The sequence below is a fragment of the Acanthopagrus latus genome, chromosome 9 (genome assembly GCF_904848185.1).
Source record: "Acanthopagrus latus isolate v.2019 chromosome 9, fAcaLat1.1, whole genome shotgun sequence".
Classification (NCBI taxonomy): domain Eukaryota; kingdom Metazoa; phylum Chordata; class Actinopteri; order Spariformes; family Sparidae; genus Acanthopagrus; species Acanthopagrus latus.
In genome coordinates this window covers 29,423,123-29,446,711 of record NC_051047.1, presented here as the reverse complement: position 1 = coordinate 29,446,711, position 23,589 = coordinate 29,423,123, and the positions used below count along the sequence as shown (strand labels likewise).

At 41.9% G+C, this 23,589-nt stretch overlaps 2 protein-coding genes across 6 annotated transcripts; both read left to right on the top strand.

The window, feature by feature from the left end:
• Positions 1–768: 768 nt before the first annotated feature.
• On the top strand, positions 769–10,306 carry LOC119025278. Of its 4 annotated transcripts, XM_037108679.1 has the most exons (10): positions 769–822; positions 1,907–1,944; positions 2,314–2,412; positions 2,583–2,637; positions 3,468–3,581; positions 4,684–4,721; positions 7,232–7,349; positions 8,245–8,286; positions 8,524–8,766; positions 9,337–10,306. In XM_037108679.1, the coding sequence occupies exons 2-10, from the start codon at positions 1,921–1,923 to the stop codon at positions 9,555–9,557; spliced, it is 954 nt and encodes a 317-aa protein (XP_036964574.1). In that variant the 5' UTR covers positions 769–822; positions 1,907–1,920; the 3' UTR covers positions 9,558–10,306. The 4 variants fall into 4 exon arrangements, 3 of the variants coding, with proteins under 3 accessions (XP_036964574.1, XP_036964572.1, XP_036964573.1); XM_037108677.1 differs by having other exon boundaries at positions 782–822; positions 1,907–2,412; XR_005076757.1 differs by lacking the exon at positions 769–822 and adding an exon at positions 8,994–9,082 and having other exon boundaries at positions 1,907–2,412; positions 9,340–9,355.
• Positions 10,307–14,458: 4,152 nt separating this feature from the next.
• epc2 (enhancer of polycomb homolog 2 (Drosophila)) lies at positions 14,459–22,509 on the top strand. Of its 2 annotated transcripts, none has more exons than XM_037110824.1 (14): positions 14,459–14,889; positions 16,897–17,056; positions 17,293–17,438; positions 17,563–17,769; positions 18,095–18,243; positions 19,143–19,266; positions 19,633–19,836; positions 19,921–20,004; positions 20,553–20,686; positions 20,816–21,111; positions 21,226–21,356; positions 21,545–21,701; positions 21,848–22,112; positions 22,295–22,509. In XM_037110824.1, exons 1-14 carry the CDS (start codon positions 14,737–14,739, stop codon positions 22,362–22,364), a joined length of 2,280 nt encoding a protein of 759 aa, XP_036966719.1. In that variant the 5' UTR covers positions 14,459–14,736; the 3' UTR covers positions 22,365–22,509. The 2 variants fall into 2 exon arrangements, with proteins under 2 accessions (XP_036966719.1, XP_036966718.1); XM_037110823.1 differs by having other exon boundaries at positions 14,460–14,889; positions 21,223–21,356.
• Positions 22,510–23,589: the final 1,080 nt, after the last annotated feature.

Sequence of the window (23,589 nt, the reverse complement as noted above, 5' to 3'; positions counted from 1 at the left end):
AGGATGTGATCATTTCTGTGATTCATGACACAATTCAAACAGGATCAATAAATAATTTTTCCCTCTTCACTACCAGACAAAGGTTTGATAAAACATGACCATGAGGTAAACTGAAAGGGGCGTGGCTTCAGACGATTCCTCACATGAAGAAGAATCCCAACTAGCACTCTTGGCAGCAGCAGCAGTGTTTGTTCGTTAGCAGAGTTACAGCACTGATGTTGGAGTTTAACTCAGGATGTCCTGTAATTGTGCCCGATATGTTGATATTAGATTTTGGCCCTGCAGGTTTGAATTATCAGAGTTAAAAGACTGACTGGTCACCCCTCATATGTACTTTATGGTACTCTGACAATGTACAAATTAATATTTGTGCATTTTGACACTTTCACTGCTACAAATATAAAGGAAACACTGTAGAGGGAGCAGTCATGTCATGCAATGACACCTGACACCTCAGTGTCCAACCCTAACCTGAAAATAAAGCTGTGAGTTTTGTGCATGAAACAGGTGAAGCTGGCATGTGGTTTATTCATTGTAGTGTCTAAATGTTTGGGCATATGATCACTGTAAACAAGTAAGAAGCCATTTGAGCTGTGAAATGATGAAATGAGTTTGACGGTTAATTGAAGATAAATCCATCTGATCTATTTCAGTACTTTAGAGCCTGTTGCACACACACAAACACACACAGTGACAGTTTGTGAAATTCTTATAAGTCACGTGGTTCATAAAGTGGGCGGAGCCTTTTATAAAGAACTTCCTCTTTCTGTTTGCTGCAGATCTACAACAGCTGAACGATAACTGAGCTCCTCAGAGCTGCAGGTAAGAATCTTTCTCCTCAGATTATTCAGGAACATGTTGATGATTCAGAAACATCAGCATGTTGGAATCATCTACATTATTTCATCACAAAGTTCTAGTTTAATTCAAGTTACTGTTGTCAGGAAACAGTTTTCCTACATCGATCTGTTTCTTCAGTGAAACAAGTTAACAGGAAGTGAAGTGAGATCTCAGTGACACTGTAACTCTACATTTATATTAATATACAAGTGCATGATTTATTTAATATGGTTTACAGTTTTTATACTCTCCACCTGTAGCTGCTGCTACAGCATGATGATGAATGTGAAGAGTCATAACTCAGGACATTAGTCTGTATGTTTGTATATAAAGCTCTAATGAGATCACTCAGGGTTTATACTCAGCAGGACTGACTTCCAGTCTGATGCAGATTTAAACTTTTAAATCTTCAGCATCATTTCATTTACTTTTAATCAGCATTAACACATGTATTAACTGGTTAATATGTTATAGTATAATGTTACTGCACCACCAGCTGCAGGTGCATCATGGGAGAAGAAGAATTCATTTTCGATTTTCGATTCTTCCTTTAAAGGTCATCTGTCTAAAAAGAGCTGATACTGAGAGCAGACTACAGACAGGCTGACCATCAGCCTGCTGCTTCATTTATTCATTTATCATGAAGGAAACAACAGGTTACCTTTGATCCACAGCGGCTCAGACTAATAACTGGGTTATAGATAATATGTTGATCCTCACCATGAAACTACAGAGAGAAAGAAGAACATCTCAGTCAGGAGCAACGACTCCAGAACACTGATTCCTGATCAGCTTTAGATGTTTCCAGTGTGCTCCATTCAAACAGTGTCTCCACAGCACTGTGTGTGTTAAAGTAGAGACTCTCAGCTGTGAAACACTGACGCTGCTCCACTCATTAAACACACACATGACATCTGAACTTTAACTTGTATAATGAAGAAAAAGAAGTCAACATAGATCCTGTTAAAATCACAGAATGATGTGAAAAACACATTTAATTGTTTTAACCATTTCCTGAATATGATTGAACATATTGTTAATGAACACATCACACCTGTGTCCACAGGTGAAGGTGATCAGATGGAAGAAGACACAACCCAACAGGTGAGTTAACATCCTGCAGAGTCTCTGTCTTTATTCACCAGCAACATCTTCATTCATATGTTCAGATCACTGACAACAACAAAGAAAGTGTTGTTGGTGCAGCTGAACATTTATCTGTCAGTGGCAGCTGCATGTTCACTTTTAAAGATTCATTTATCAGTAGAAAGAATATTAAAGGAAAATAGATTATTGTCAAACATTAAAACTATTCAAATGAACAACACGTCTCCACTTTTGTTCCATTTGTCTCATAACTCCATTTGTATTGTTGACAAACTCAGAGACACACACACACACACACACACACACACACACACACACCTTGTATCTGCTGGAAGCTCTCTGTTTCTGTCTCCTCTCTCTCCTCAGGATGCAGACTCAGGTGATGTGAAGTGTCCAAAGTGTGGTTTCTCCTTTACACCCACAGTAGACGAGGCTGGTGAGGAGAAGAAGGTCCTGCATGAACAGGTCAGACTGTAGGCAGACAGACTTTGATGAAATTGTGTGAGAAAGGGTCCAAAACATCTGGAGCTTGCTCAAGTTTTTATTTTAATCATAATAAGTAACGGTGTAATTAACTGAACTGTCTGTGTTTACTTGTTGTTATCACTTCTAAAGGTTTTGTGTTTCTGATGCAGGTCGACCCAGAGATCCTAAAGGAGCTGAGGGATGTGATGTCAACATCATATAAATGTAGGTACAATTATTTATTGTTTTAATAAATGTTACTTACTAATCTTTCCCGACTGCTGTGTGTAAATATCAGAGCTGTAACGGTACAAAGAAGTCACACTGGTTCAAACACAGTTTGGAGTAAAAGTTCAGTTTAATTATGTTACACAGAAACTAAATGGAGCTGAGGTCTCTCCAGCTCTCAGTCTGGCTCTGGAGTCGCTGTATGTTTCCTTGTCACCTGAGGCTGAACTACATGTTTGTACAGTAGCTTGCTCAACACTGGACACTTGGTAAATATTATGATGATGAAAATACTTAACTACTTTAATGTAGCACATTTACTTTGATGGTTATTGTTATTGTCTGTGTCATGTGACCAGTGACTCCAAACCAGTGGTGGACTGGATCACTACACAGGTCACAGAGGACGAACCAGCAGAGCAACGTGAACAACATGTTTTTACAGATATAAGAAACACAGTGTGGGTCTGTTTGTTCACTGTCAGCAGAATAATGAAGAAGAAAACATATAAAATGCAAAATATTCATATAGAATGGAAGAATTTATAAAAAGAGTGTCTTTTTTTTCCTATTAAGTAATATAATCTGTTTCTGTCTTATCATGAACTCTGCCTCTGTTGACTGTGAACACAAATCATTTCCAGACATCTGACGTACTTACAGGACTCAGGCAGGTCTTCAGCTGCACACAGTGACCTCAGCACATGTTGCTGTGTCCACCAGACCATCACCACTGTGCTGTTACAGCCCTAATCAATACTAATAACATTAAACAATATATTACAGATATAAGAAGATGTGACTGTGATGAACTGTCTCTTCTCCAGATCCTGTAGATGATGAAGGTTTGAAGAAGTGCATCATGAAGACGTCAATCAACCTGAAGAAGCTTTTAAACTTCTTTAAAGATGTTGCAGCTCTACACGAGAACACTGATCAAGGTGATCATACACAGCAGACATATATTTTAGGGGTGTAACGATACACAAAAATCACGGTTCAATTCGTTCTGAGGTTCTGAGGTTCTGAGGTCAAGGTTCAGTTCATTTTCGGTACAGTATGGGAACAACATACAAAACCAAATATAAAATAAATTTGCTTGTTGTGTATTCAAAACTTATGGAAAACAACAATTTATTCTAACACTATACAACATATGCAAATAAAATTAAAAACTAGAATACTGTTGTAAAGTGCTGCCTGGTAATAAGTTAAATAAATTATTCTCAAATAAAAAAAATATATAGAAAATAAGCTTTCAAATGAATAAAATATTCTCAAACAAAAATATATGAAATATAAAAATACATCGCTCACAGCTTGTTGAAGGCTTTTAACAAAACTTTTTCACAAGTGCAGCACTAACAGTTCCAGCATGTAGCCCTGTTCAGTTTTACTTAACCTTTGTCGACTGATTAAAGCGGAAACAAACCGTTTATTATATTTTACAACTGGCCTAATTAAAACAGACAACAGTGTGATTAACATGAATTTAAATAGGTTAAAAATGCAGAATAAAATCAGACACATTATTTATACAGCATGTTAAAATGTCAGTCTATAAATAAAAACACTGTCAAAGAAACATCCTTACTGGCTGTCGTAGATCAGCAAACAGAAAGAAGAGACTCTTTATTTAAATGATCCTCCCTCTTCATGAACAACATGACGTGTGTGTGTGTGTGTGTGTGTGTGTGTGTGTGTGTGTGTGTGTGTGTGTGTGTGTGTGTGTGTGTGTGTGTGTGTGTGTGTGTGTGATTCCTGATCAGCTTTAGATGTTTCCAGTGTGCTCCATTCCAACAGTGTCTCCACAGCACTGTGTGTATTAAAGTAGAGACTCTCAGCTGTGAAACACTGACGCTGCTCCACTCATTAAACACACACACGACATCTGAACTTTAACTTGTATAATGAAGAAAAAGAAGTCAACATAGATCCTGTTAAAATCACAGAATGATGTGAAAAGCAGATTTAATTGTTTTAACCATTTCATGAATATTATTTAACTTATTGTTAATGAACACATCACACCTGTGTCCACAGGTGAAGGTGATCAGATGGAAGAAGACACAACCCAACAGGTGAGTTAACATCCTGCAGAGTCTCTGTCTTTATTCACCAGCAACATCTTCATTCATATGTTCACATCACTGACAACAACAAAGAAAGTGTTGTTGGTGCAGCTGAACATTTATCTGTCAGTGGCAGCTGCATGTTCACTTTTAAAGATTCATTTATCAGTAGAAAGAATATTAAAGGAAAATAGATTATTGTCAAACATTAAAACTATTCAAATGAACAACACGTCTCCACTTTTGTTCCATTTGTCTCATAACTTCATTTTTATTGTTGACAAACTCAGAGACATAGTTCACCTGGAACAGAACAATCAGCATGAAGATGAGTTCAGATAGTTAGTGAATATTACAGTAATATACATTTAAACTCTTACACAACACACACACACACACACACACACACACACACACACACACACACACACACACCTTGTATCTGCTGGAAGCTCTCTGTTTCTGTCTCCTCTCTCTCCTCAGGAAGCAGACTCAGGGTCAATGGAGAGTCCAGAGTGTGGTTCCTCTGGTCCACCTGCAGTAGAACAGGCTGGGGAGAAGGAGGAGGAGGAGGAGGAGGAGGAGGAGAAGGAGCAGAAGGAGGATAAGGAGGAGAAGAAAGAGGAGAAGGAGGAGAAGGAGCAGAAGGAGGATAAGGAGGAGAAGAAAGAGGAGAAGGACGAGAATGAGGAGAAGGAGGAGAATGATGAGAAGGAGCAGAAGGAGGATAAGGAGGAGAAGAAAGAGGAGACGGAGGAGAAGGAGCAGAAGGAGCAGAAGGAGGAGAAGAGGGAGGAGAAGCAGAAGGAGGTGAAGGAGGAGAAGGAGCAGAAGGAGGATAAGGAGGAGAAGAAAGAGGAGAAGGACGAGAATGAGAAGAAGGAGGAGAATGATGAGAAGGAGCAGAAGGAGGATAAGGAGGAGAAGAAAGAGGAGACGGAGGAGAAGGAGCAGAAGGAGCAGAAGGAGGAGAAGAGGGAGGAGAAGCAGAAGGAGGTGAAGGAGGAGAAGGAGCAGAAGGAGGAGAAGCAGAAGGAGGAGAAGGAGGAGGAGAAGCAGAAGGAGGTGAAGGAGGAGAAGGAGCAGAAGGAGGAGAAGCAGAAGGAGGAGGAGAAAGAGGAGAAGCAGGAGGAGGAGAAGGAGCAGAAGGAGGAGACAGAGGAGAAGGAGGATAAGGAGGAGAAGAAAGAAGAGAAGGACGAGAATGATGACAAGGAGCAGGAGAAGGAGGAGAAAGAGGAGAAGAAGCAGAGGGAGGAGCAGAAGGAGGTCCAGGAGGTCCCATCTGCAGGTTGTTCAAGTTTGTTTTTATTGTCATGCTGTTTAATTACAGTTAAGCAGTTGATTATAATATATTAATATGAAACTGACATGTGATAATGCTGATAGAAATACAAACATAAAAACAGTAAAAAGAACAAACAATAAATCAAACGGATCTTAAACACACAAAGCAAACACAACAAACACACTGAAGGACAGAACAGCAGTTTCACAGATTTGGAGCCAAACAACACAGAATAAGTTCTGTCTGAAAGATAGAAGAACCGGTCCAGAACACTCCCAGACAGTTTCATCACCTGCTGTAGAGCCTGATGTAGCTGTTCTCTCAAGACAAGTGCTGCAGGGTCCAAGTTACATAGGAACCAACAGAATCTGGACTCCCACAGAAAGCACTGAAAGTGTGTGTGTGTGTGTGTGTGTGTGTGTGTGTGTGTGTGTGTGTGTGTGTGTGTGTGTGTGTGTGTGTGTGATTCCTGATCAGCTTTAGATGTTTCCAGTGTGCTCCATTCAAACAGTGTCTCCACAGCACTGTGTGTATTAAAGTAGAGACTCTCAGCTGTGAAACACTGACGCTGCTCCACTCATTAAACACACACATGACATCTGAACTTTAACTTGTATAATGAAGAAAAAGAAGTCAACATAGATCCTGTTAAAGTCACAGAATGATGTGAAAAACACATTTAATTGTTTTAACCATTTCCTGAATATGATTGAACATATTGTTAATGAACACATCACACCTGTGTCCACAGGTGAAGGTGATCAGATGGAAGAAGACACAACCCAACAGGTGAGTTAACATCCTGCAGAGTCTCTGTCTTTATTCACCAGCAACATCTTCATTCATATGTTCAGATCACTGACAACAACAAAGAAAGTGTTGTTGGTGCAGCTGAACATTTATCTGTCAGTGGCAGCTGCATGTTCACTTTTAAAGATTCATTTATCAGTAGAAAGAATATTAAAGCAAAATAGATTATTGTCAAACATTAAAACTATTCAAATGAACAACACGTCTCCACTTTTGTTCCATTTGTCTCATAACTTCATTTTTATTGTTGACAAACTCAGAGACATAGTTCACCTGGAACAGAACAATCAGCATGAAGATGAGTTCAGATAGTTAGTGAATATTACAGTAATATACATTTAAACTCTTACACAACACACACACACACACACACCTTGTATCTGCTGGAAGCTCTCTGTTTCTGTCTCCTCTCTCTCCTCAGGATGCAGACTCAGGGTCAGTGGAGAGTCCAGAGTGTGGTTCCTCTGGTCCACCTGCAGTAGAACAGGCTGGGGAGGAGGAGACGGAGGAGAAGGAGGAGCAGGAGGTCCAATCTGCAGGTTGTTCAAGTTTGTTTTTATTGTCATGCTGTTTAATTACAGTTAAGCAGTTGATTATAATATATTAATATGAAACTGACATGTGATAATGCTGATAGAAATACAACCATAAACCGTGTGTGTGTGTGTGTGTGTGTGTGTGTGTACTGATTATCGTGAATGACAGTTTTAGTTTAGTTGGTTTGTTGTGGATCTTTGATGTGTTCTGTGACTGTTCTGCTCCACTTGACCTGCCAGAACTGGATCCTGTCTGTGTTCTGATCTGTTTGAACAGGCTGGATTAATACAAACGCAGCTGAACGGCACCAAGTAGAACCAACAGTCCCCTTTAATTCAATCAAGCCTGATCCAATATCATGTACAACATATTTAAATTAACTGGATCCAGGTTTTTGTTTCCTGCATCAAATATACTCACTCACAGATAACAGCCACCTAAATACAGCTGATTGTTTTCATCAGGATCCATGAATTATTAACCAGAATGTGGAAAAACTCTCACAATATTAATGTGAGTCAGAAAAGATTCCTGGATCTGTTTCTTTAATAAAACATGTGATGAGTTAATAAAATATGATGTTTTAAAGATTAAACCCACAACAGGAAGTGAAGTTAGAATCAGCTCCACTAACTCAACATTAATAATAATTCAATATTAAAATATCTTCAGGTTCATCAGTCACATTTTAGTTCTGCTGATCATTTAAATAGATTTATAACACATATTGAACCTGTAACAGAGTATTTTCACAGTATTAGAACCTTCACTTTAATAAAAGATATGAATTCTTCCTCTGTTATTATTATTTGACACAAATCGTCTCATCAAACTCAGTAACAGTTAAACACAAATATGAATCTGGATCTGACTGAATTCTGCTTTATTGTTCATCAGGACAGAAACCCTCATGGTGGTCGTCCTGGTCCTGGTCCAAAGGTGAGTGTCATGTTGCTACCAGGTTCTTTCAGTGATGTTTCTGAATAAATGTTCACAGTTAGTTTATCTCTGTGTGATGGTGTAAATATGTTTGGAGTTGTGTTTATTTATATTGGTCTAACTGCTTTTTTACTTATTAATTACTGTTTTAATTGATGCTCTCTGTGATCTCCACTTTGCTGCTGTCACAATGTAAATGTCTCTGTTGTGGAACTGATGAAGGATTTTATCTTTCAGGGAGGATCTCTACACATTCAGCACAACCTTTGAGGATTCCACCTGTGTACACAGTGAAGGTCCACTCAGTCTCTACTGGTCAGACCTGTGGTGCTGATGATGAAATACTGGAAAAAGTGAAGAATATGAAATGGACACAGGTGAAGATCACAGGCTGTCAGGAGTGTGACATCATCATCGTCTTCTGTCCAATCACGTCTCGTGTTGGATCAGATGTGTCGGCAGCCATGAGAGAGATTCCAGGTAATGAAAGATTTGTTTCTAACTCTCTCTTACTGTTATCAGACTAATCTGTACAGAGATTATGTTCAGATTATATTCTGATTATAGTCTCCAACTCTCAGAACCAGAGTTCATGTTCTGTGTGAGCCTGTAGTTCTGGTTCTGCAGCTGTACGTACAGTCAGTGAACATGTGAACAGTTCGCTCAGAGACTTTTCTCTCCTACTTCTACATTTACAAACCCTTCAGTGGCAGCAGTGAAGAACACTGCAGCAGATTAAAACATGAGTCCTCAGGTCACTTCACAGCAGCTCTGTGTTCAGCTCCTCTACAAACTGTTCAACTTTAACATCTTTAATATACAGTTTTGTTTTTTTAAGTGTTTGAAGAGCAAACAGTCACAACAACACAGTTTTGTTGGTGACGTGTTCATTTAAAATATGATTTTATGTCTCCTGAATGTTCAGAGGGATGGAGGGATTCCTGCCTGTGTTGTTCAACCCTGTAATGTTTGTGTTTTTAGAAAACATTCTCTGCACGTTCTTCTTCACAGGAAGTCGATCTCTGAACTTTGTCTCATATTTTGTCTTTTCAGGTGATAAACCTGTGATTTTAGTGCTGATGCATCACACCAGACGTGTCCACTTTTTGACTGATGTCAAAAAGTGGAGTGGAATCTATCAGAACGTCAAGTTGGATGTTCATGTTCTCTTCCATGAGACTCAGCCTGGATTACTGAAGTGTCCAAGAAATGATGAGGCAGTTCATCAAATACAAACAGTGTTAAAAGATCTCAGTAGAAGTTGGTTTTGATGACTAGTTCTGGTTTTGTGTGGAGCAACAAACAACATTATTAATTATTAAAGGCAGATAAATGTCTGATGTCTGTGATGAAGCACCAGCTCCCTCACTAGTTGCTAACCATTTTTTTTTTTTTCAGAAAGATGGAAAGACACTCAAACACAGTTTTCTTTATTTGAATTGTTTCCACTAACGTGTTAAATAAAAAGAATTGTACTTTAAGTTGATTTCTCAAAATGAATGTATAAGACTTGTGGCAATCCAGGTAATAACCTGTATTGGAGTCCTTTGTGGTGGCCATCTTGTGCTGGTGTGGAGAGAGGAAGCGCACCTCAGCAGTAGCCTTTTTATGTGGAGTATGAGAAGGCATGTTCTCAGTTGTGATTGGATAACGGATGTGTGATGTCATGATGCGTAATTAAGCTAAATACTGATTAAAGTACAAATCATTTGTTTGCTGTGAATGTGCAGTAGGTATTTTAGTCTAAGGATGAATGAATTTACAACTTGTTAGTGTGAGCAACTGAAAGAAAACTATGTCTATTCATTGTAACTGTTTTCAATTCTCCATTATAGAGATATAGGCCAGTTGAACTGGAAAGGTCGACTCTCCCGCTACATATGTGAGTGGAGTGAAAGAGGGTGTGGAGTTTAGTTTTTTTATTCTTGGGAAGAGAGCGACCTGAGCTGTCTGAAGTTCAGTAAGAAATGTTTGTTTGTTTTTGAGACTAAAATAAAAGTCTTCCTATTTTTTTCCTGCACAATCCTTGCCAGTGTGATGTTTTATCTTCCACCACGCTTTGCTGCACCTTAAAGGTCCCATATTATGAAAAACATGTTTTCTCTGGTCTCTACATATATAAGCTGGTCCTCCCTGAGCCTGCCAACTCCCAGAATGGGGAAAACAAGTGATTCCTGCATGGTCTCTGCAGCCCACCCACTGGTAACACGGAGCTCCTACAGGCTGTTCAGATTCTGCTCCTGTCGTTACGTAACTAAAGGAGTCATTATCATAGCCCCGCCTCCTCTGAGCGGTGACAGGAGATATCTGAGAGGAGGCGTTCATCCCTGAGGTGAAGTTCAGTGTGTCCAGCAGTCAGACAGCAGAGTTTCACAATGTTGTCGCTCAAAGCTGGACACGCAAACAGCTCTGTTGTTGGTTGTATAAATCAACATCAGTGTCTATATTCTGTCCCAGCTACAGAACAACAGAAGAGACAGTGGTTGCGTTTCATTTTTTAACACAATGTGCCGGCTGCAGTTCGTGTTAGTTTGTGTGTATGTGCTAATCGCTTCACATCGGACTGCTTCAGTAACGAGGGTCAGTACAAAGCTGCTTTGCCTCGACACTGACCCTCGTAAAAGGATCAGTACCAACCATACCGGACCCAGCAAACTGCACCCGAGCCACCGAGAAGTGTCGCCGCGGTTTAAAAGTATTTACAGTTGCCTACGAGTCTGGTGAAGTCAGCAGGAAACTGGCTAACTAGTTAGCTCCGCTTCGGTCCACTATGTAATGGCATTTGAAGCGAGTTTAATGTTAATAATATTACGATGGAGCTGGTTGTCAGTAAAAAGTCTGGAAACATGTGCAGACTGGAGACAGAGACGATGTGAACAGTGTCCAAGAGTTTGGAGACAAACACAGCTTTCGCTAGCTGTTAGCCATTAGCTTCATGGTGGTAAATGTAACAACACATACAAACAAACTAACATCATACAAACACACTAACCATTCTGAAGTCCTGCTGCAGCCACAGAGTCTGTACTTCTTCAGCAGCTTCTCCTTCTGGGTCCCATTCTGGGTCAAACTAGTTTGGTTGAACGAAAAAATCTCCACAAGCCATAGCCTTATATCCACCGTAAACATTAGCATGCTACTGCTAACGCAAGGGGCTTCCCCTCCGTGAGAGTGACATAGCAGGCAGGGCTCTCCAAGTAGGCACAGAAACAGACTGCTCTGAATAGAGCTCTGTAGAGCGACTTTTAGACAGCTGAATTCAGGACCACGGATGGGTTTGGGGCAATGCATATCGAATACAGAGCTGTTGGACCCCTGACGAATGTGTGAAATTGATAAAAAACACTATAATATGGGACATTTATGACAACATCCTCTGACAGACTAAATCATTATCAGATTATATACCACATCATTAACATATATATTGTACTTGTTTATCACACATGTTTCTTTATCCTTATCCTATCCAATAATACAGTGTGAGGGATTTAAATATTGATATAAATCTTTATGATGTCACCAGTACTGTGTTATATCTTTAATCTTTGTATTTTCTTCATTCAAAGAGCTGTTTCTGTTTGTGACCTCTCAGTCTGTGAGGATCAATAAAGTCTGATCTGATCTTGAATGGATCAGAGTGTCAGCGCTCTCTGGTGGACAAACTGTGACAGACACTCTGTTTCTGAATGAGCTCAAACAGATTCATGATGATGTAATAAATGGTTTGGTGACATATATGATGTGCAGGTTCAGTAGATGTCTCAGTGTTGTGATGTTACTGCCATGTTTGATGTGGAAGACTGTGAGAGAGCAGGTAGAAGATTTATAGGAGATTTTAAAGACCTTTTATTCCTTTCAGGTTATTTCCTCTGCTTCAGTGTTTTATATCACTTATTGTGCCTCTAAAAGAGCCTGAAAGGTAAAAATATTAAAGTCTTCCCAACATCAGATGGTATCAGCTAACATCACATTTAAGATTTGTAGCAGAATGGGTGAAGGAGGATCCTACTTGTGATTTGCTGAGTTTAGAAAAGTCGCAGACCTCAGGCTCCCTGTCAGGCCTTTTGGCCTTCAAGGACTTAAAGTCAGCCAGGAGACATTGTGAAAACAACCCTATAATCTCTAATACATTGAAAGCATGGTTTATTACACAAAAGCTTGAAGGGAGGTCTGGACTAACATCTCTACTGGTTCTAATTCAGGGCAATCCTAACTTCTTACCAGGCATGGTGGGTGATGGTTATAACACTTGGACATCTCGTGGGATAAAGAGGACGCGTGATTTTATTTCATCCATGCTATCATTTGCACACCTGCAAGAAAAGTATAATCTCCCCAGACATGACTTTTTAAAATACCTGCAGGTTCGGGTTCGGGTTCGGCCCAGCTAAGAAGCTATTACTCGCTTTTATAATGTCTTAAGCCAGACTGATGTGGTAAATGTACAGGATGTTATGCAGACGTGGCAAGGTGAACTTGTTACAGATATTGATGTGGATAAATGGATTAAGATATTGAATCAATCAAAGAAACTATCTGTGTGTAACCATGCCAGATTGCTGTAATTTAAGATTGTGCACCGCTTGCAGATCCTAACAAAAGACATATAATGAACTCTCCCCTGCATGTTTAAAATGTTAAATCTCAGTGGGCACCTATATTCATTGTATCTGGTCTCGTCCTAAAATTCAAGCATACTGGATGGATGTTTTGCAAGATCTGGAAAATATAGTTGGTGCTGTGTTGCACATAGACCCTCTTTCTTTAATCCTGGGTTATCCCAGTCAAGATACTATTGTGGATGCTAACTCTACCAGACTGTATAATATCCTCACATATGCAGCAAGGAAGAACATCTTTCTGTCTTGGATAAGTGACAAACCCCCCACTAAATCAAACTGGCATACGATAATTATGGAATGCTTTTCCCTTGAGTATTTTATCTGCCTAGTCTTTTTTTCTTACAGGGAAAGGCGGTAAGATGGGCTGTATCTTAGTCACTGTACTGGTCAGGTGCGCGTGAGATGTAAATGTGTATTGACTATCTATAGACCAGTGTTGTACTAAGCGTTGTTGTCTTATCCTTGTGGTTATATTAATATACAAAAAGCTCAATAAACACATTTGAGAAAAAAGTCTGCACCATCAGGAGCTCCTTTTTCCAACAGAAATCACTGCTCCTAAAACGCCTCATCAGTCTTGTCTACCTTAATATTTGTAATTATTAATTTTGATTAATTATTTAATTTATCAAAGCAAAAATTATTTTGTGATCTTTAGTTTATTTTACATGGAAGAGATTCATTTTTTAAATCTGAGAACATTTCATTGTTTTCAGATCTTCAAAAAAATTTCAGTTGTTTTTGTTCAGTATTGTACAAAGTTAAACATGATAACATTTAGTCAGTGGAAATAAACTGACATGCTGAAGAAAACAAAAGTTACAAATGTTATTTGACTTTCAGAACATTTCTGTCTTTCATACAGAGATTTAAACCACACGCAGTTCATTTCTTCTTTTGTAGTTTAACCTTTAAATATCTGAATGATTTACATGTTGACCTGATATAACTTATTTATTATCACAGAACTGCAGCCTTTGTATATTAACTAATGAACTATATATCTGTAAATATGTAGTTTAACCAGAAGCTTTGCTGTGTGCTGTCATGGTACAACTGTGTATCAATGATCAGTTTATTGTAACTGATTATAATGTTACTGTAAAACACTCAACCGTACTTTGTCACTGATCATTATAGTAAACAAACTGTATAAAAGAGTGAATCTGTCAGCGTCTGCAAACTAATGTTGGAAGAGTTACTGGTGTCACACACAAAGTAACAGCCTCAACAGAACTATAATGAACAATAAATAATTAAATAAATCTAGTCCCACACATGTATAAATAAACCTCAGCTTGATCTTTTTTTATTTAATTGTAATATTTGATATTAAATTTGTAAATTATAATGTCATGAAACCGTCAAACTCAGTTCTGAATGACGTTGTGTCTCGTCTCGGCTCTGATTGGTTACATTCTGAGAGTTTCAGAACTTCCATCAGGGTTCTGACGGAGTGACGTCAGAGTTCTACGGGGTTCTCAGAACTTTGTCAGGTTCTTGAACCAACGTCGCCTTCAGGAGCTGCGCGCGCACCCTCACGTCTCGCGTGTGTTTTTTGGAGCTGCGCCGCGGTGGCTGATGGGATTGCTCCGCCACTGGTGTGGACATGTCCGCCATGTTTTCCACGGCGCAGGGAGCAGAACAGCCCGGCAAAACGGCCCCGACGTCCCGTTAAACCCGCACACAGATGAGTCCTGCCGCCGGTTACCGGAGCAGCGGACACCGATGAGCGCTACTGCGGCGGACAAAGTCGCGTCCGGAGCGGATTTCCGTCGGTATCGGTGCGGGTTTTGGGCGAATTGTCGCTGATTTGGCGCAAACAATGAGTAAACTCTCGTTCCGGGCGCGAGCGCTAGACGCCGCCAAACCGCTCCCGGTTTACCGCAACAAGGACCTGCCGGACCTGACCGACTGCGTGTCCATTAACCGGGCCGTCCCGCAGATGCCGACCGGGATGGAGAAAGAAGAAGAGCTGGTACGGACGTGTTTTATTATAAAGTGTGTCTGTGGGGGATAATAGCGCTAGCTTCGTGCTACCGTGGGATTCATGACGGACTTACGCACAGTTTTGTCCGTAAGCTCGGTACGAAGACGCTTCGTTACCCGATGTACGTAGAGTGTGCGCTGTTAGCGTAGCGCCAAGGAGCTTTGGGCGCTTCTGGTGACTATGACGTTTACGTTTTTACGTAGTTCTCAAGGCAACCGACGACGCAGAACGTCCCGTATCCTAGCCGGGCTAGCTGCTAGCTAGTCAGTGCTACATTAGCTTCAGCATGTCAGTTTGCTACAGTTAGCAGCTGAGCGGAAACGATTCTGCGCAGACTGTGAAGTTATCAGACTGGTCCTGTGTAACGTCACTGACTGATAACATCACTTTATCGATATTTAATCAAAGAAAGTCAGACATGTTCCGGATTAACAGAATAACGGTGACTTCAGGCTGCACGCTGATGCTAACACGTCTGTTCTTACTGAAGCTGATCTAAAACACGTTAAAGCCGCTTGTTGTGGTTCCTCATGTTTCTGTCTCCATCCTGTCTGAGATGCAGCTCGTCGGGTTTAAAATAACCAACTTTTTAAATGTTTATAATGATATTTGGGGCCGCCATGAAAGTATGATAACTAAATTTTCCCATTTTTAAACATAAGTGGTTAATCAGATGAAGTGACAGATCTTTTACATGAAAATAGATGATTCCTGTTCGGCATTCAGTACATCATCAAAATATCCAATACTGTTATGTTTGCAATTGGAAAAAAGACTGTTTTCGTGTATTTTCACCATGATAATTGTTATAATGCGAAGGTCGACTGATAATGTTTTAACAGTAGATGTTTTAAAGTTAAGCTATGTGAACTACTTTAACTACTGTTCACTTCAGTTTAATTTAAACAAGTGCATCATATTCTGTAAGATTATGATTTATTTGTAGTATGCCTGTCCGGTGAGAGCACGCTTCTCCTCAGTCAGAGTTCATGGATGATGGATTTTTATCTAAGAGGGTATAAAGCACTGTAACCTGAAAAGTAACTTAAATGATCAAATAGAAATATTGGAATGAAATGTACAATATTTGATGTAGAGGAAATATAAAGTATGATAAAATTAAAATAATCAGTCCCTCAAATTCACACATAAGTACACTACATGAGTAAATGTACTTAGTGACATCCCACCACTGACTAACAGGTACACCGTGATGGAGAAAACAACTGTACAGAATCACTGTAGCCTTTATTTTTACTTCCATAACTTTTCCCTCCCACACTCTTCTCCCTCTCCAGTCTTTAATAATGAATAGTGGCCTAGACAGAGAGATGAAAATACTTTGGGGAAACAGATCCCCATTGCTCATTTTTATGAGCTCACATGTATTGGTGGAAAAATAGATTTGCTGGCTCTGTGATCATGTCTTTACCTTTCTTCTTCTTCTTCCTCTTCAGCGTTCCGCTTCTTTTTCAATTTCAGTCTTTTCTGGCTTATATAGCGTCTGTGGTGATGTTGTGGATTCACTTGACACTTTCTAGTTTCTGGACAAGTTATCTCCAGCAGTTTCCTCTTAAACTAGCACTTAATGAATGTTCACAGATGTTAAACATCACACAAAAATAAAATCAAGACTTGTTTCTACAGTAAAGTCCTCACAGCAGTTTCAGCTCTTTTGTAATATCCTGGACATACTCTGTCTGTACTTCTGCAAGTTTTCTGAAAGCTTCTGGATACGCACCAACGGAGTGTAGCCGATGGTTACAGCTAGAAATGACCACAGGACAAGTGGAAGAAGTTTTAAGAATGAAATAAATTTGAGGAGAGGTTATACACGTTTTAAACATCTGTATGATGTCACGAAGGATGCATGGAAGAATGTGGGCAGTGACATTGATTGTTACATCGGCGGTTATGTTGTTAGAAATAGACAGATCTATTTTCATACGTAAAAGGAGCAGAGATGACATTTACCTGCGTGTGTGTGTGTTTCAGGAGCACCACCTGCAGAGAGCAATCTCCGCCCAGCAGGTGTTCAGGGAGAAGAAGGAGAACATGGTGATCCCCGTCCCTGAGGCAGAGAGCAACACCACCTACTACGACCGTCTGTACAAAGGAGAGGTCAAAGTTCCCAAACAGCTCATCCACATTCAGCGTGAGTCCTCCTTCACACTGGTCTCCACCCGGACCTGGACCTGGATCATATGAGTCCAGTCTCTAGTTGTGACTGAATATTAGACTCATCATTGTGAAGAGGATAAAATGTCTGTTGCAGGACACATTTGTCATATTGCTTCCCTTCTTCAGTGTCCCGTGGCAAGTGTGTGTAAGACAACATTTGAAATGTCACAGTGTGTGATCAGTGTGTTTGTGCTGTATGTGGTCCTGCAGCTCTGGGTCTGGACCTGGAGCAGCCCGACTACGACATGGACTCCGAGGACGAGACTCTGCTCAACAGACTGAACAGAAAGATGGAGATCAAACCTCTGCAGTTTGAGACCATGGTGGACCGACTGGAGAAGGCCAGCACACACCAGGTAACACACGCACCAGGTAGCATACACATAGACACACACTGTCTGAACTCAGCAGGTAATCAGGTTGAGAACCAGCTCTTTTCTCGCTCTCATCTGGTTTGTGTGCTTCTGTTCCTGTCCTCAGCTGGTGTCTCTGACTGAGGCGAAGCTGCTGCTGAACGAGGACGACTACTTGCTGAAGTCGGTGTATGATTACTGGGTGAGGAAGAGGAAGAACTATCCAGGCCCGTCGCTGATTCCTCACATCAAACAGGAGAAAAGAGACGGATCCACCAACAGTGACGCCTACGTGGCCTTCAGACGGAGGACCGAGAAGATGCAGACCAGGAAGGTCAGTCAGTCAGTTCTCCTCTCACAGCTGATTATCTTCTGGATTCATGAATACATGGTTCTGTCTATAAAATGTCAAAACAAATCAGAAAAACAATCAGCTGGACAGAAAATGATGTTGATGTCATAGCAGACAGCACAAAGAATTTAAAATTACTGATGTCACAACAAAAGTGAATGTATTTAAATTATGAGGAGTTTTTGTGTGTGTGTGTGTGTGTGTGTGTGTGTGTGTGTGTGTGTGTGTGTGTGTGTGTTCATTCAGTTTGAAAGGGCAACACTTCTGGGTCAGTTGATTAATTACTGTGATGTTTGTCTGACATCAGAACCGTAAGAATGACGAGGCATCATACGAGAAGATGCTGAGACTGAGACGAGAGTTCAGTCGGACCGTCACCATCCTGGAAATGATCAAGAGGAGAGAAAAGTCCAAGAGAGAGCTGCTGCACCTCACGCTGGAGGTGGTGGAGAGGAGGTGAGGAGGCTGATAATCACCACAGACACACCTGAACACATTACGAATACTGAGCTCACTGACGTCTCCTCTCATGGTGGCTGTATTTTAAACTGATGTGAACGCAGCAGGCTGAGTTTCAGATTATTGAAAACTCCTGACAAGATGATATGGTTAGGGTTACAGACACGTTTATCAGTGTTTGTAGCATTACTGACAGATTTTGGAGTATTAGAGTTTGTACAATGACAGAATGGATGTTATATTATTTATATGTAGAAAGACTCAAGCTCATCTTCAGTGTGTGTCGATGGCCTCGATCTGTGTTTTCAGGTGTTTATTTAAAAAAACCTTGTTTGCAGTATTACTTTGTGGACTTGGCCCTAGTCTAGTTTGTGGCCATTTTTTAAGGACATGGTGATTAAATTTTATAACGAGCAGCAAATGTGCAACTTGCAAATATGTCCCCTGTGGTTTTGATTTTTATATCATCATATGTTCTGTGAAACAACAAAAAAAGGTCCATGTGCAAAGTGAGCTTGTTTTGAATGATATTGTCACTTTAAATACACCCAATGGAAGAAATGGCTTGTGATTCATTAATGAACATTACAGCAAAGGCAATATTTCCATCACACACGGTTATTGTATTTATTATAACCGATAAAAAAACAGTAAATACAATTCTGAGATTCCCTGAAAGAAAAAGATCCTTTAGTTTCTCAGGAGAACATCCAGGAGGTTCCTGTCTGAGAACCTCTGAGATGAAATCTGAATTATCTTGACTGTACTGGGAGGAATATGAGCTCTGAGGCTTTAAAGCTCAGTTCAGAGGTGAAGGTGGTCTGTGTTGTTAACAGTTGTTTATTTGTGTGTGTGTGTGTGTGTGTGTGTGTGTGTGTGTGTGTGTGTGTGTTCAGGTATCAGATGGGAGACTTCAGTGGAGACACTCTCAGAGATGTTTCACTCCCTCTGGTGGAGAAGCCGGTGTACAGCGCTCCAGTGACTCTGAACAACAGACACAAAGCTGACGTTAAGATCAAGGTACTGACTCACCTGTTCACCTGTCTGTGTTTCTGTCCACACACCTGATGACACATTTCTGGTTTGTTTCCTCTGTGACAGTAATCTGTATCGTTGGCTTGTGGACAACAAGATATTTTTCACAATTTCCTGACATTTTATAGATCATAGAGCAAATTGATTAGTCTAGAAATAATCTACAGTGAAAATGATCTTTAGCTGCAGCCGTCACAGAGATTCAGCTTATCTTTACAGTTCTGCTCTATAGATGATTGTTGAATTAAGAATCTGAATGTAGCTGCAAGCACTGACTCCAGGTTGAACAGAAGAGCCACACACTCTGTACAAGTTTCAGGATTTCATTATCAGCGTCTGTGTGTGTTTCAGATGCAGAAGAAGCCGGTGTCCATCAGAGACGAGCTTTCCTTTGATCTGATGAGACCAAAGAAGAAGACCATCAGACGGGACAGATTGTATCCTCCACAGAGACGTCCCGGCCGACCGCCCGGTCCCTTCACCGTCAACAAGGCCGACATCAAACAGTACGACTTCCACAGCTCCGGAGAGGACGACAGTCCACCGCCACCGCTGGTCAGCATCACATCTGTCTGAGCATCATGTGGTCGTACTGGAGAATATCTCTGATTCTGAACCTTTGTGTGTTTGTCTCTTCAGTCTCCTCCGTCTTCACCTGATGAAGAGAATAATCCTGATGGAGTGTTTGTCTTCAGGAGGAAAGCTGGATGTCAATACCTCTCTGTGAGTTTCTCCTCCTTTATTTCATCTGAACCATCCTGAAGATGAATCTGCCGTAAAGAGATGTAACGATACACAGAACTTCACAATATCACGATAAAAGAATGAAGTGATACTAACAAACCCACCACGTTGTTATTTTGTTTGCTCATGGATCCAATAAATCAGTGTCAATGCATTCCATCTGTCCTTGTTGTGGTTTTGGTTCTGTTGGAACAGCAGAGGGCGCTGTCGTACTGCTCAGGAAGCTTTCTCACAAGACCCGCCCTTCTCCACCTCTGATTGGTTTACTTTGTTGTGTTTTATTATCGGTGCTTGACTCAAACTGTTAGACACTCTGGTGATGTCTGTGTCGGTGCTGTTTGAGCTGCAGTAACACTCCGACCTCTTCACACACACTTTTCACTGCACGAGTGTCTCTGGGCTCGTTAGGTGAAGCCTGCAGCCGGATGTCTGCTGAGCTGCCCTGCTCAACATCCCCAACCAGGTGCTGCTTCACTAACTAACTAATAGATAACCAGTTTCTGTTCTGCGTTTGTTTGTTTCTTCAGCCTTGTACGGAGCAGACGGACGGAGTTGGTCATTCAGAGCTCCTCCCTCAGTGTCGCCGTCACTCTCTGACTGAACTGACGCTGCCTCCTTATTGGACGGGACTGAGTCGCCGCAGGATAGGACGAGGCGGCAGGTAAACTGGCTCATCTTTAGTTTTCAAATTCAGTAAAAGTTTCAGATAGAACTAATATTGACCTAATGTTTACATGATGTTTAAATGTAGTGTACTTAAAGCTGGAGCCTGTTCTCTGTGTCTGATCAGGATCATCCTGGACCGAGCCTCCTCAGGTCTGGATCCAGTACTGAAGCAGATGGACTCTGTAACACAACCGGTCTGTAGGACCAGAACCAGTACCTGCCTCCTCAGTGACCCTGTTACACTGGAGCAGAAACCCTCCCTCGCTAACATCCTGAACAACATCCAGGCGCTGAGGAGGTTCTGCTACAGACCCAGACCAGCTCAGGACCAGAGGGAGGGGGGCAGAAGGACTACAGGGTTCTCTGTGGAGGACAACAGACTCACCTGTAGTCTGATACCTGACAGACACTGTGGATCAGGTGAGTTATCAGACGGAAGTCTCTCATCCATCAGGCTGCAGCTCTGATACATTTATACTGTTGTGTACTGTGTGTATATGTGTGTTGATGTGTGTCGTCTCTGTGTGCCAGCAGGGGGCATCACAGAGGAGCAGTACCACAGTCACCAGCAGCAGCTGGTCCAGATGCAGAAACAACAGCTGGAGCAGCTGCAACTACAGAACACCACAGTTTCATTCAGACACACAGCACTGCACCAAACACAGGTGACATATGTAACATGTATATTAATATACAGACTGGATATTTCACATTTTAACATTGGAACAGTGATCTTTGTTGTTCAAAATGACATCAGTGCACTAAAGCTGTGAATTAAATAATTAAGAATTGCTCCCAGGATCTTTTTCTGCATTATAACCTCTGGTCTCTCCTGTTCTGGTCCGATCCACAGTCTACCCGGTCCGGAGAGTCCAGTTCGAAGACTCTGGACTCGGCCAGCGCTCAGTTTGCAGCCTCTGCTGTGGTCAGCGCTCCTCAACCTCACGGTCACGTCAACAGTGAGAACAAACCCTACAAGACCAGCGTCAACGGAGTCCACCACCCATCAGGTGAGCTGCCTCACCTGCCTGACTGATCCTCATGAGGAGGAGCCCCAATAAGAGATATTAATGTTGACACTAAAACATATTGATATGTGGATCAGGATGTTCTTGTGTTGCATCTTTGTTGACATTAAGCTCCTCCTCTTCCTCAGGTCCCTCCAGGCCTCCGTACTCTTCCTCCTCGTCTCTCAGCAGGTCAGGACTTTCGGCTCGGGGGTCACTCCCCCCTTCCTCCTCCTCATCCTCCTCATCCTCGTCATCCTCCCCTCAGTCCCTCCCCCACCAGAGGAGCCACGTGGGAGCCGTCTCCCCCGCCCACCTTCACACTGCTCGACCCTCAGCGCCCCCAACGTCTGCCTTAAAGCTCGCCACCGTCGCCGCCAGCCTCGACCGAGTGCCCAAAGTCTCCACTGCCAGGTAAACCTCCTCCTTCACCTCTGAGACACGCAGGTCAGTCTGTGAAAACATGTTTCACTTTCAAATTCTTAGATAACACGACCTCGTTTCTCTCTCTTCATCTTTAATCGGCTGCTTCACTCTTGAAAGGAAGTGATGTAATGAGTGATGTCATCACTGATGGTTGTCTTTGTCCCCGACAGAGACGCTCACGAGCCGGAGAGACTGCTGAACGGCCTGTCAGAGACCACGCTGCCCATGGAGGTCACATAACATCATATCCCATCATGCCCCGCTCCTCCTCCCATCACGCCCCGCTCCTCCTCCCATCACGCCCCGCTCCTCCTCCCATCATGCCCTGCTCCTCCTCCCATCACGCCCCGCTCCTCCTCCCATCATGCCCTGCTCCTCCTCCCATCACGCCCCGCTCCTCCTCCCCTCACGCCCCGCTCCTCCTCCCATCATGCCCCGCTCCTCCTCCCATCACGCCCCGCTCCCCCTCCCATCACGCCCCGCCCCTCCTCCCATCATGCCCTGCTCCTCCTCCCATCATGCCCACCTCCTCCTCCCATCATGCCCTGCCCCTCCTCCCATCATGCCCTGCTCCTCCTCCCATCACGCCCCGCCCCTCCTCCTCCCATCACGCCCCGCCCCTCCTCCTCCCATCACGCCCCGCCCCTCCTCCTCCCATCACGCCCAGCTCCTCCTCCCATCACGCCCCGTTGCTCCTCCCATCATGCCCTGCTCCTCCTCCCATCATGCCCTGCTCCTCCTCCCATCATGCCCTGCTCCTCCTCCCATCATGCCCTGCTCCTCCTCAGTGTCTGACCGGTGAATGTGACACGCCGTGACCTCCAGAAGAAGAAAATGAGTTGGAATCAGAACATTTTACTGAGTGTGGATATTATTATAATTATTATTAATATTATTATGACTGTACAGTTTGTAAATGTCTTTGATGTAAAATAGCTTTCGTTTGTTTCATCAGTTTAGTTTCTGAAGCATCATGTGACTGCAGAATCAACTCTGATTGGTTCATATTAAGTCATGTATCCTTGTGCTAATTGGGCCGTGATGAGCCTGTATCTTTGCTCTGATTGGCCCTTGGTGAGTCTGTATCCTCGCTCTGATTGGATATTTATTTCTCGCGTTTACATTTTGTATTTTTTTTTAAATTCAGAACTTGAGTCTCGTTTTCTTTCCCAAAGATGGAAAACTGATTTCATTTGACAGATTTGAAGATGTTTCTGTGACGTCTGTTTGTTCATCAGGATTTAGTTGATATTTTTTTGTTATGTCTGTTAAAGAATCTCTTCATGGCCTTCTGATCATTTAAAGTCACATGAAAATAAAAATATGCATCCTGTAAAAAGAGACGTGGATCTGCAGCTGCAACACAAATTTTTTTATATTTTTAAACTTGTCAGACAAACGGACGCTGATCAGACGTGTGTGAACTGAAGCTCTGACAGGCTTCACTGCTTCTGTTGGATTTGTT